The sequence below is a fragment of the Doryrhamphus excisus genome, linkage group LG15 (assembly GCF_037039965.1).
Source record: "Doryrhamphus excisus strain RoL-2023G ecotype Guam linkage group LG15, RoL_Dexc_Guam_v1.1, whole genome shotgun sequence".
Taxonomy (NCBI): Eukaryota; Metazoa; Chordata; class Actinopteri; order Syngnathiformes; family Syngnathidae; genus Doryrhamphus; species Doryrhamphus excisus.
The window spans coordinates 14705097-14719359 of NC_136371.1; the positions used below are offsets into that span (position 1 = coordinate 14705097).

At 42.3% G+C, this 14263-nt stretch overlaps 1 protein-coding gene across 1 annotated transcript in view; it reads right to left on the reverse strand.

The window, feature by feature from the left end:
• Positions 1-2494: 2494 nt before the first annotated feature.
• LOC131104796 (aryl hydrocarbon receptor) overlaps positions 2495-14263 on the reverse strand; it is a 28399-nt gene continuing 16630 nt past the window's right edge. The window contains exons 3-11 of the mRNA XM_058052323.2: positions 12559-12746; positions 12400-12489; positions 11352-11475; positions 11125-11264; positions 10836-11038; positions 10615-10724; positions 10402-10543; positions 7844-9416; positions 2495-7777 (exon numbers count right to left, since the gene is read on the reverse strand). Coding sequence (XP_057908306.2) covers positions 7679-7777; positions 7844-9416; positions 10402-10543; positions 10615-10724; positions 10836-11038; positions 11125-11264; positions 11352-11475; positions 12400-12489; positions 12559-12746 — 2669 coding nt within the window. The 3' untranslated portion in view covers positions 2495-7678. The remainder of the gene's footprint in view (positions 7778-7843; positions 9417-10401; positions 10544-10614; positions 10725-10835; positions 11039-11124; positions 11265-11351; positions 11476-12399; positions 12490-12558; positions 12747-14263) is intronic.

Consider the following 14263-nt stretch of genomic DNA (forward strand, 5'->3'; position numbering starts at 1 on the left):
GCTGTGTTCATACGTATATGGTGGAATTGTGGAAGTTGTTTTGATTTCCGCAATTACTCTTAATAGTACGGGTGAAAAGGCATCCCAGAATAGTTTCTAAAACTCTGCTGGTAATCCGTCTGGTCCTGGTGATTTGTTGTTTGGTATTTTATTTATAGATTTGTACATTTCATTCGCGGTAAGTGGTGTGTCTAACATGTGCCTGATCAGATGAGAGTGTCAGAAGGTCGAGTCTGTCTAAGGGGCCATCCATAATTTTCAACATTTTCACAAGAGTACAAAGAGTACTCTTTTGAGCAACCCCCCTCCCCCCTAAAAAGAGTACAATCCCAAATGAAAAATGTTGATAGGTCCATGACCAACTGACCCAATACAGCCAGGAAATTCGAACACGTCCAATAGTGTTCTCTGGCTGTATTTTGGGACTCTGGTCAATCAGTCACTGCCCATCAACATTGTATTGAACAAACAAGATAAAAAATTTTGTCAAATGCCTCTTTTTTGTATTTTTCTGTCAAGAAAATACAAATGTATTACAAATTTGGTCTTTTTGTATTGTTCTTTCTATCAAATGATAAATGTAGAAAAGTCCTGATGCAACAACTGTTTTCCATGGGATTTTTTAAACAAGGGAATACTTCTTGTATACACACATGATTACTCAAGGAGCAGAAGAGTTGCCCCTCGTTTCCAAAAGCCTGAGGAGATAAAATCTTCTTTGAAATGATGGACACAACCTTGAACTCAATTCAATGCGAAGTAGGCAATAAAGATGCCACAACTGTTTTGAAAAGGCTTAACAATCACACCTATAGTCTAGTCCAGTGGTGGGCAAACTACAGCCCAGGGGCCACATCCGGCCCACCAAGTGTTTGAATACGGCCCACCCATTCTTTCCAAAGTATTTCATTTCAACTTAACATCCAACCTTTTGATGGTTTAAGTAGCTGTTTTATCAATTTCGTTATTTGCACAGATACAATAATTCCAGGTGGACTGTTACGTGTAAAATATATAGTATGGTGCCCCCGTCAATTTTGTGAAATCAATGCGGCCCGCCAGTCAAAAAGTTTGCCCGCCCCTGGTCTAGTCAGTCTATCACAGGAAGTGAAAATCACATTGATTGTTACTGCACTGTCCACAAAGTCAAATTCACCACCACAGAGTCATTCAGAAAATGGCAATCACAGCCAGGTCCATGCCCAAATATAGAAAATAAACACAGAGCTGGCGAATAGATTCAGGATGGTCGGTTTAGTTTTGATCTTCTCCATTTTCGCAACGGCACTTCGGAACAAATCCGCCCTGCTCGATTCCTTCGATTTGGAACCTTTCCAAGCCGCCTGGCCAGCCGCAACAGCGTCCTTCCGCTTTCTTTCCGAACCCACAAAGCAGTAAACATTGATGTATTGTTCGTATGCATTGCTCGGTGAGCGATGAATGGCAGTAATTCTCTTTTTGATGAACGAAAATAGGTAATCGAAATCACCGGGGTCGGCCATTGTCTGATTGTTGTGTTGGAATGCGAAGCACGCAGAGCCACGTGAAGTATCGCGTGGACTGGTACGCTCTCGCGCTAGCATCCGACGACAGGGGACCAGTCTATTCGCGCTACAATTTGACTGCGTCCCGCGGTTCGAACATACAGACATCGACATTTTCTGGTTTTCAAAAAGCGTACGTTGATGTCTTAACCCCCCCCCCTCGTACGGTTTGTACGCTCGTGAAAATGTTGAAAATTATGGATGGCCCCTAAGAATGTTTCTATTGGAAAGTGTTTGTTCGGTGTTTGTTTCTATGTTGCTATGTGAAATCGATGCACCCGGGAATGCTTAGAACAAGGAAAATACGGCAAAATACTGTAAGTAGTACATGTTATCATGGATGTGCCTGTTGCTACATGGTTACAGCATGGATATAAAATGCTTTGCATGAGGTTAGCAGGGTTAGCTCTGTCCTTTGCATGTGAAGTACGCATATTTTCTCCATGCGGCACGGGATTTACCCTGGATACTCCAAGTTTCCTCCCACACACAAAAACATGCATGCAAGATTAAGTGGAGACTGTAAATGTAAATGGTTGACTGTGATTGACCGGCTTCACCTTGCAGCTTGTCCTCTATGACCAAAACAAGCGTTACACTGACACCGAGTGGACCAGCAGAGCACTAACATCATTCATACATTCATTCATTCATTTTCTACCTGCTTTTTCCTCACAAGGGTCGCGGGGGTGTTGGAGCCTATCCCAGCTGTCTTTGGGCGAGAGGCGGGGTACACCCTGGACTGGTCGCCAGCCAATCACAGGGCACATATAGACAAACAACCATTAACGCTCACATTCATACCTATGGACAATTTGGAGTCACCAATTAACCTAGCATGTTTTTGGAATGTGGGAGGAAACCGGAATCATTCATACAGACTACATCAAAGAATATTGGAGAAACACAAGTGTTCAGCGGTTACACAGAGGAATAACATGACTAAAAACTTAGCATCAGAGCATCTTTAATGCGGCGACTGTGGATAGACACTTGATGAAATCAACTGAAAAGGTACAGAGTATACACATGTATATGCAGCTGTGCATGTGAATGTACAAAAATAAAACACAGGCCGATAATATGTGACAAAATGTGTTACAAAATACATAAATATACTGTATATACCAGCAAACTGAGTTTGAACAAAACAATATCCAACACTCACAAAAAGTTAGGTACATTCGGCTTTTCGGCTGGAATTTAAAATGCACGACAACCTTTACAGGTGAACTTTAATTTGACCTTCTCTAAACAATAAATGTCCTGGTTAATTGGAATTGGTGGAGTGCCATCATTGCAACATAGAAACAAAGAAACCGGCAGAGTCACACTACCGCAGGGGGTCCGACGTTTTCTACTCAGGGCCTCATACTGAAAAGCCAAGGATGCAAGGGCCACTTTGATATTGCTGTGAAATTATATATATTTCAAGAGAAAACTGCATGCCAGCTTTGTGATACAGGTGAAAAGGTGTATTATTAGTATGATAGGAAATATTAGCATTCTCCATTTTTGCTGTTGTTTTTACCTTACATTTTTCTTTCTTTCTTTCTTTCTTTCTTTCTTCGTAAATCATTTTCACACACATTCTAATATTTATACATTATTCCCATAAAATGTTTTTCCACAAACTAATATATACAATATTACAACTTTGTTTTTTATGACATTCTGACTTTTTAATTCATATATTGACTTTACACTTTTCCCAGCTGTTTTTTTCATTTTCCAACCATTTCTTCTTGTAAATGTTCTTTTCACAATTATATCATCTTTACTGCCTTAAAGGGGAACTGGACTTTTTTTTGGAATTTTGCCCATTATTCACAATCCTTATGTGAAACAAGAATACATATTTATTCATTAAAACATGAGAAAATGAATTAATATGAGCTAGCTTACAATGTGCATCATTGGGATACACCTATTTCGACTATGAAGCATGGTTTCATATACACGCTGTGATCATGCATTAACACATACACTGATGATAACATGTAATAGTTGTAGTTTTTTTTAAATACTACCGATCTACTTTTTTTTTTTTTTTTTTTTTTTTTAATCGGGCTTCATAGTCGAAATAGGTTTGTCATTACAACTTTTTTCTCTAAATATTTGTACATTATTCTTGTAAAATTGCTGTTGTTTTTAAACATTTTAACACATATTCTTGTTGTTTTTAGAACGTGTTTGGGTCAGCTAGGCCACACTTTGGACACCTCTCCAGTACTATATGTTGTCTGAGAAAAAGAAAAATCACCTGTTGTGAACTTCGCTGTTCAGTTCCTTAATACAGAAGAGGAAGTTGTGCCAAAAAAGTACTGACTCAACACATACAAAAGTCCATAGAAGGTCAAATGAAGTTCAACTGTGAAGAAGATTGTAGAGTATTTTGGGTTCATCCTAAAATTTCACACCAAAGTCGACTACCAATTGTGTATGATTGGCCTTTCCTTTTCTTTTACAGGCAATACCACCAGCATAAATGTATATTCTTACAAAAAAACACTCATGAAAACACATGTAAAAGGTTGCAAATGAGTTCTGATTGCTGTTTTTACATACCATGACGCAATAGTACTTTACACTTTACTGTAGGTGTGTTTATTTGTTAGCGGCACTACCTAAAAAATACTCAACCGATTTCCAACTTTTATTTACTTTGGTTTCAGAGTACAGCCGCTTCTCCCTCACATCGCAAGGAGCCAGTTGAGGTGGCTGGAGGTGGCCTGAAACCAGGAAGTCTGGGCTTCCCTACTGAGACAGCTATCCAAGATAAGCGGGGGAAATGGATGGATGTTCTTTCTAGGTATTACATTTCAAGTCCAATTATAAGCCAAAATACTGAATCTTTCACATATACAGTGAAACCCATTTGAGTCCCTCGGATTGGCTGACTCACGTCAACATAAGTGGTTGTCGACATAACCTAAATGACTTGTGACATTAGGCAGAAAGGGGGATGAAAAAATGGCTGAGAAGCCTTTGTTTGTTTTGATTAGTTTTGATGTAATCAAAGTCTGCTTTGGCAAAATCACACAAGCGATAACAATGAAGTTAATAATACGACCACACATGTAGACAACAAAGATCAACAAAAGTGGTCAACCGTGTACATGACCTGTCAAAAGGTAGAACTTCTACAATTCTACAATTTCTCTGGAGAAAAAATGGTCTGTCTGTTCTAGCCCTTTTTATCGCAACAAATGACTGTGTCCAGTACAATGTTGTTTAACTGATGTTCTATAGTACCACAGTGTGTTCTGGGTAACCTTACCTTTTGTAACTTCTGGCACTTCAACATTTACCTTTGTGCCATTTCAAGCCATTCATTGGACTTGAACAACTTGAATTTCAAGAAATAATTTGTGGCCCGCGGCTCTTTATCGGCCTGTGGTAAATTCTAAAACTCTAATTTACAAAAAAAAAAAAAAACAGCAGCAGCAAAAATGCAAATGTTTAAGCAGTAAGTTTACAAAAACAAATTCAAAATAGTAAGTCATAATCTTACAAGAATGCCATCATATTATGAGGGAAAATTAGGTTCTGGTTAAAATATATGTTAAAATATTCAAATATTATGGGAATAAGGTAAAAATTGAATGGGGATAAAGATGTAAAGTAGAAATAAAGCAGAAATAGAAAAAACGGCTGTAATTTCACAAGAAAAAAGCCATATTCTGACTTTTTGAAAAAAGAGTACATTTGTCATATTATTAGGAAATATCATGTCATTTCAGTAGAAAGACTTCAAATATTTTTGTTGTAATACTTGTAAAAGTTGTACTAGTATGGTAAACAAAACAAAATACATTTGTCATTTTGAAAAAAATACTTTGAGGGAAAATGTTTTAAAATGGGAATAACATTTTTTCCAAACATAACAGAACTAAATTTACAACGATTATGACCAAAGTTCATACTAAGCTTTTCCACTTATATCACAGACCACAGATGGAGTTTTTCTTGAAATACAGTATGAACAATATAAATTAATAGCATATCTACATGTGTTGGTTTTATAAAATAAGAAAGTAGCCCTGTTTGGACACTCCTGATGAATGGCAACATGAGTTTTATAAGAATGGTAGACTGGGCCTTGACGACTTAAGATATGGTCAACTTAAAAGGGTTCCACTGTACCATAAAGATCCCTCTACATCAGTGGTCTCGAATCGTGGCACATTTGAAACACTAAATGAGCCTGAATGAGACCCGAAGCTGACGTCTCACTAGACACAACAAGGACTACAATCATGGTGCCAACACTGAAATGACAGCACATCATGTCACATGTAAGTAAACACACAATAGGGCAAGTACTACTACTCTAAACATGTAATTTAGCCACGTTTTACAAAACAAGTACCGCAAGGCATGCTGGGAAGCCAAAAATACTCCTGCATGCCTTTTTGAGTTCCTACTTGCCCAAATAAAGAGCAACTTCCTTGAAGCAAACTCCAATGCCTCGGACTGTGCCTCTTTCGGGTACCACAATATTATATTTTTATACAGTACTTGGGTTTTATAGTCATGACCGCTTACGGGCTTCTGGTAGTGTTTGTTGACAAGTTAGTCATCTGGTGGAGATGAATGGGCGTGACTACCTGATGCAACCCAGCCCCACTTAGAGGCTACCTCCAGCTATTATGTGGCCTGCAGTTACACATTTGTAAAGGGTGGGCATGTTGTAATTATAAAAAGTGACATTTTTCTCCTTTGTTATCGTTGAGCGATATTAAGACCCACAGACTGTAAGACACTGGAAGTCTCTTCTTCCATTTCCTTTGTTGCATGTATACATCCTCATTTAAACCAGACGATAGCTGCCTTTGTTATTTTTACTTCTGCACCGTTGATGCTCTGGCTTTGAGCAGGAATCCTAAACTAACCGCAAGACAGAAAGAAGAAAGAGGACGGACTTTTGCTGCAAAAAGACGACAGCTTCACGTTTACAGTCATTGTTGCAAAAAAAATATGTTAGAGGGAATACAATCTGTTGAAAGCGTCACACAATTGTCTATTCATGTATGTACATAGTATATAAGCTTTCTAAACAGAGTGCAATACATATGAAAGTCATAGGCAAAGTTAACTTTTGTTGTTTTAGTTTAAATATATACATTTCTGTTACTGAGAGGCATTGCCTGCGCTATTTTTCCACTGCAGGAAAAACCTACTGAAATATAACAATGGAAAAAAGACTGTTTGCTTTCAAACAACACACAGCAGATTTCGTTTTTGTAGGTTGGTTGGATCAAAAAAGTAGATATCATTTTGGACCATTTTGTCCTTCTGGGTGCGACTTGGTTGTGCGTGTTTGTATGTTAAGAGATGGCAGCTGAAACCAAATTCATCCGTCACTCCTCAGCTTTTTTCAGCTTGTAAGGTTCCATTAATTCAGGTGGTGCCCACAGTATTTATTAATAGTGTACACATAAAATTAACAATTAATTATATGCAGTATATTATCACATACTTCATTATACAAATTAGCTTTATCGCTAACTTGTCCGTAGTTTGTTCAAATAGCTTACCTTGACATGCATTGGATGGCTTTTAGCATCTTGAACACACATCCTCCGCATCCTCCAATTTTCCTTGGAAACTTTGGACCCCCCTGCAGTAAGGACAAATAACAAATGTGGCACAAGTGCACCCTGTGGCCAAAAAAGGGACGTCTACTGTCATAAGGGAAGCAACCCTGGCGGTGCGGTGGTACACGGTGGAGAGCATGGGTGAGATTGCCAACCAGGACAAACTAATCCAACAGCGTTCATGCGGGTGATGTGACCTGTGGTGACCTCTGATGGGGAAATTCCTGAAAGTGAAAAAAAAACCTGACCAGTCAGGTCAATTTCCATACATCCAATCTATGTTATCAATAAGAGCCCTTAAACAGATTTCACTGATCTTCACGTTTTTGGTCAAATCCAACCAGATCAATGCTCATTTTCAATGATTCCACGTTCAAACACTCCATACGAACAGGTGAGCTTTCATCTCTTACTTGAGTATCCTGACCATTTAGGCGACAAAGAAACAACAGGGGCATTTCTGTTCTTCAGTCAAGCGCATGTTCATGTTTTTCGAGACACTTGTCCATGTTGTGATCCCTTGCAGCCCACAAGTCACAGCTGCTTCCTGTTTGTTCTCTGAGGAGCAGGAGTTCCCGTTTGGCAGTGAGGAAATGCCCCGCCCTTGTTCCCGACAACTGAGTGGTTGTTGAACTGTACAAAACGAAAAACACAAAATATCAAACTTTATCAAACCATCAATCTGACAATGCTTTTTACCTGGTCACTGAAACTTAGGTACTGTTGTTGCATCAGCGGGCCCCCCAGGTCAACACTTGGGGTCATTTGGCAGGAAAGCGGTGCCGTGTCTGAATGGGACATGGACCCGCTCTCACCCTGATAGAAGCACGAGGGGCTGTCTGGGATGTGGTTGCTGACGTCTTTCAATCGCTGGTAAGGCGGCATCTGACTGAAATGCCCACCGTTCACGGGCAGCGAGGGGGGGTTGTTATGGAACATACAGCTGCTTGAACCTCCGACGAGTGGACCCCCCAGAGCATGCATTGACAGAGTGTTCTGGGTCACTGTGAAGCCTGGATTTGTCTGAAATCCTGATAATTGGTTCATTCCCATTTGTCCATTTGAAATGAACTCCGTTTCTAGCTGCTGCCAAGAACCCTCCACGTGGCTCTGCACACTAGTGGGTGCTGGTGGATCGGCTTTAAGCGCTCCATTAGAAACATTTTGAGTGTACCTTCCCACAAAGGCGTCTGCATGCTTTGAGTTCCACTGGCCATTCTGTAAGCTAAGCCCCGCCTGTATTTGATCATAGTGGTCGACAGGCAGGCCGGACATCCTCTGTGGATGGCAGTGCTGCATTGGTTGAGCCCTTTGGATGTGATTGGGTTGTCTGAGCGACAATAGGTTGTTCTCCTTTATGGTCCTCGATTTGTTTGATGTCTCGGAACAGGAGGCCCCCAAAGACGGGACAAAGCTCTGTGGAGGTCCACCCGTGGGGTCCTGGTCACCATGAAGGCCGGTAGAAAGTGACAGTGTTTGCTGTAAGCCAATCTGCTCCATTGCTGGACTCTTAAAACTCAGCTGAGGAAGATCAATGTGGGTCAGTTTCTCCATCTCCGGGAGTAAAGATGGTTCGGACATCATCTGCTCTCCACTGAAGAACTGGCTCTGAGGCTCTAAAGGCCATCTAAAGCTTGGGTCAGCAGGACCCTGGTTCTGGTGGTTCAATACTGGGACGCTGTCGTCAATCTGGTCTGGCAACTTCAGCCCACCCTCTTTTTGGAGCTGCTCCTCCACATACAAGAAGATGTCCTCACTAATAAGTTCATTTATCTTGCCACTCATTTCGCAGCTGTTGCTTTTCACCTTCATTACGGTGCTTTCCCAGCTCTTTAGCTCTTCAGGTCTCACATTCACTGTATCTATGAGGTTACCATCACCCAGGATCTCCTGCAGAGTCTCCATCATGTCCTGGATCGTGCCCTCTGACTTGACCAGGCTTTCAACGGCAGGGTTGGGGGAAGATTGCTGCCAGACATCTCCAGGAATACTGACTGTGGCGTGGGTGTCCTTGAAGGCTATGTCATTAAGGTCGTTCATGGTCTTGGTACTGTTGTGCTTGCAGTAGATAGACTGATCCTGGTTCAGCATTAAGCCAAGGATGGAGTTGGAGCTGACCGTGTACTGGTCTACCTTCCTCTGCTTTGGGGTGGAGCAAGTCTCCAGCATATCCACAGTTGGTTCCAGATCGTACAACAGCGCCTCACCAGTGGCAAAGCTAAACGACACCTCCAGCCGGCGAAGACGCAGCTGTTCCTCTCCTTCTTCGTTGCTGCAAAAAGGAAGGCAGTGTCAGTCTTGTTTGTACCTTATCTTCATCAAACATGCAAGCATTCATTCATTTTTCGCTTATTCCTCACGAGGGTTGCAGGGGGTGCTGGAGCCTATCCCTGCTGTCTTTGGGCGAGAGGCGGGTACACCCTGGACTGGTGGCCAGCCAATCACAGGGCACATATAGACAAACAACCATTCCCACTCACATTCATACCTTTGGACAATTTGGAGTCGCCAATTAACCTAGCATGTTTTTGGAATGTGGGAGGAAACTGGAGTACCCGGAGAAAACCCATGCATGCACGGGGAGAACATGCAAACTCCACACAGGGATGGCCGAGGGTGGAATTGAACCCTGGTGTCCTAGCTGTGAGGTCTGTGCGCTAACCACTACGCAGTGCAGCCCAACATGCACTGCTTTGTTGGAAAAATTATGATCAAAAAGAAATAAAAGATAAGAGGGATGAACCCGTTTAGTTATTTTGACAATTCAAGCAGTTTGAGGACTTAAAAAAACTGTAAAGCAGCTTCAAAATATTTGAAAATAACATGGATTTTGCCAGCTGCACAGTAGTCTAGTGGTTAGCGCACTGACCTCAAAGCTAGGGGGCCTAGCCCACCCTCGGCCATCTCTGTGTGGAGTTTGCATGTTCTCCCCGTGCATGCGTGGGTTTTCTCCGGGTACTCCGGTTTCCTCCCACATTCCAAAAACATGCTAGGTTAATTGCCGACTCCAAATTGTCCATAGGTATGAATGTGAGTGTGAATGGTTGTTTGTCTCTATGTGCCCTGTGATTGGCTGGCCACCAGTCCAGGGTGTACCCAGCCTCTTGCCTGAAAACAGCTGGGATAGGCTCCAGCACCCCCTGCAACCCTCATGAGGATAAGTGGTAGAAAATAATTGAATGAATGAATTTTGCCTCAAATAAACACCATATGAAAATAATACAAGGAAAAGCACAACCATGCCTTATGCAACTTACGACAAAAGTCTCTGCCGGGCCACAATGAAATCTGGCTTATCTCCCTTCATGACAAGCCTGGCGGTGGCCTGGACCCAGACCCAGGTTCCCGTTTTCGTCAGCAGTCTGAAGACGGAAGTAACACTCTGTCCTGTTTTCATCACTGGGCAAACACAGAGACTAACGTAAGTTCAAGCTATACATTGCAGCATGTGTCATAAAAGTAGGACTCACTCGTGACGTGGTTGTCGGCACAGTACATCATGTCTGCAGCGTGGAGGAAGCTGTAGCCTGAACCCTTCATGCGGAGTTCTACCTCACTGTAACCCAGAACCACCTTTCCTCTGAACAAAACACACAAATTGAAATCACAGTCTAGCTTTGCATAGCATAAAGTCAGCATCACTTTGCAAATGGCTAAACTTAATCTCCAATCAGAATGCAAGCGGTTTTACCTGGTGTCGATGCCGATTGGCGTGAAGTCCAGCTCATGCTTGCTCTGGAAAATGAGCGTCTTGGTGCGGATCTCCACAATGGACGGCGGCTGCAGGGGTGTAGCAATGGCAAACAGAGCAAGCTGTGGAGGAACCTGCGTCCCGTTCTCTGACACCCGGTTCTGGCCATGAAGGAGTTTCAGACGACCACAGAAGTTCAGGGCCTGAACACGTCAAATGAGAGCAGAGACTTGCAGCTAAAAGGCAACTTTGGACCATTTGTTGTTTGTTATGTTGATGTTTCTTCTACCAGGAAGCCAGAAGAGTTGTCCAACAGGCATCGGAAGCGGCAGCAGAAGTTTCTTTCCAAGAAAGACGAGTTTTCTGGAGGGATGGTCTGTGGGTTGTAAGTTATCATGTTGGCGCTGACTTCACTGCTGCTCTGCTCACCTGCAGTCACGATATAAACATTAAGTTTGTCTACAAGCAGCTGATACATGGTCCTCACGTCAAATGGATGATGCAGGAGCAACTTACTGGTCTGCGCGATACCATCCTGCTGGCTGGAATGTGGGTTGAAGGCAAAGTGAAGTTGTCGGCGGAAAAGTGCTCGATCGTCTGTGTGTATTAACTCGAATACACTCTGATGGATGACGTCAGACTGTAACATAGAACGCTGAATTAGGGCTCTTCAACCCCACTGAGACAGAGTGGCAAGTTGTTCCTTGCTCTGTGTGCATCGTATCAACAAATTAAGAGTATTAAGAGCTTCATCTTGAAGCTTTCATTTATATGTACTGTATATTCAAATTAATCCCCGCAAAATGAGGCTTTATCGGTGGTTGTATGTATTTTTGTATTTCAGATACTACTATAAAGGGGGCAGCATGGAAAGATTCCAGTCAGATAATGGACAAGCAGGATTAAAACTAGCAAAGTGCTATCAGTGCTGCTCCATTTTTTTCTAAAATGGCGCATTCACGCGCATCACATAACTCCTCGGACACAAGTTGCTGCTGCATTCAGGAACACTTGTAAATCACAGTACATACCTCCACACATGCAGCCCAAAGTAGGTGATATTTACAAAACCAACCCCTTGTTGCTCAAACAACAATAAGACAATGTTACAAAATGGTCTACTTATAACAGACATCAACATTAAACCAATTTTTGGACGGATGCTTGTTAAACTTTCCCCTTCAATTTGGTTTGAAATAAATATGAAAACTTAACCCGCAGCCATCCTTCAAATTATATCGATTCAAAGGGAAGGATGCCAACATCAGAGTGGAATAAAATATGTGTAGGATAATAACCTATTATAACTTACTTATTTATCAGTGCTCATGTCAAACTTTATCCGAATGTCACCATGCAAAATACACATTTTTCCAGCCCAAATTATGATAAAATGAATCAACCAATGAATTATGTTCAATATTTCATGTTACTTAACATCATAAGGTTTATGTTTGTGCAGGAGCAGAGGGTACATGGCTTCAGGTCAAATGTCTGAAAGACCTTTAGATACTGAGAAAAACCTTGAGCATTTGTATCTTCTGTTCTTTGAGTCTGTTCTTACCTGGTGGAAACCCAGAAAGTCCTGGATGGTAGGTGATGTGTAGAAGACGTAGCCTTCAGAGGTCACCACCAACACAAAGCTATTCAGCACCTATTGACCAAACACTTGATTAGACGCAATACTCTTCTTTGTTGGCTCACAGGATTGGTCAAGTCTCACCTGGAGGAGCAGGTCTCCCTCTGAGAAGCTAACCCCGTCAATGGAGGTCACCAGGGAGGTGGACGGCGTGGCTGTGGAGGTCGTGGCGGTGAGAGTGCATGGCATCGGTGTGTTCTGCGCATCTGCCTCTGCAACGGGGCTGTGATTGTTGTACCAGCTGGACCTGTTCGCTCCATTCTTGAGGGTGGCTGTCATGTAAAAAAAACAAATAAGGTTTTTAAGTCCTTTTGACTGTATAGAGGCAGCAGTGAACAAACTTTTTTTCATCTATACATTTTGTGCAGAAAAGACGCACGGTAATTAAGATATGCTAAGCTATCTGAACAATACCAAAGGTGACAAATCAAATTCATGTAATATCTAATGAGAACCAGTAAAAAATAGCTTGTGGATCAATATAATGTTGGAGAGCCATGTTGGGAGCCTTTACTGTCAAGTGATGAGTGTGAAGTCCAAACAACAGAAAGGGCAAAAGTGCAGTGCTTTCCATCAGGGTGCGGCCACCTGCCGTTTCCTGTAGTCTTACAACACTGTAACACAACACTTCCTCCCCTGGCGTTTATCAGACAGCCCTAATCACCACAGGAAATAAGAAGAACCTAACTGGGCTCCTTAAAATGTCCTCTTGGACAGGAAGCTGGTGATTTTTTTAAAACAGGACCTATTATGCTCATTTTTATGTACCCGTTTAATTACCCGTTGGCTTCAGTGGGCTGGAGTGGGTCGGTAACTATTTTGGAAGACAAGTAGCATGTGGTGGATGAAGGCCACAAACAAACACATTTCTTTTAACCAAATAGTTAGCATTGTAATGCAGTCATCACAGCCGCTAAGTAGCACAGAGAGGGCCGAGGGTGGGATTGAACTCGGGTTCTAGCTGTGAGGTCTGCGTGCTAACCACTCAACCGCCATGCAGCCTGCAACACATAATTATACATGATTATACAAAAAGCTTTCCCAGTCATATTGTTCATTGTACTTTTTCTAAAAGTAAACTTAAAATCTCGTCTCACCTCAATATATTTCACTTTGTCATTCTTGACCTAATCTCATGCATCATCTCTTTGCGAGTCGGGTGTCTCATGACAACTCTACTAACTGCATCAAATACATGTCAGCTCCCAGTAATTGACCCCTCCTTTCCCCATCTTGGCATTTCCCAACACTTTGCGGTTTCTCTCCCCTCTGAAACCCAAGAGCTGAATGGGACCATTGTTCTTCGACCCCTTTGGAGTACAGGATCGAGGAGTGTGTGTGTGTGAGATCCACATCACCACAACTCTCTGGCTCTGGCCTTGCTCTCGCTCTTTCTCTCTCTACGATCCTCATCAGGCATGTTTGGGCACGAAAGGTGAAAATAGAAAATTCTTGTCATCCATTTCAACTCTCAGTGCAGCCCTCGTCGTGAGGTCCATGTCACTGCTGGCCAAGTCTTCTGCCCTTGACTGTGCCTAGGTGCACAAAGCCAGATCATAAAGGCATGCTTGGATGAGTGCGTGGTGAAAGAATCCCTAATTTGAGCGTGAGCCAGCAGGCCTTTTCTCGTGTCCTCAGGGAGCAACTATGCAACAGTGGAACCCACTTATATACAGTGACATAGATGGGTGTCCCCCCTTAATATAAAGGTGCCTGTGACTTGTGGATCCATCCTGCTGCTGCAATGGCTTCCACATGTTCATCTGGAACTGCCAAACTGTTCACCTGG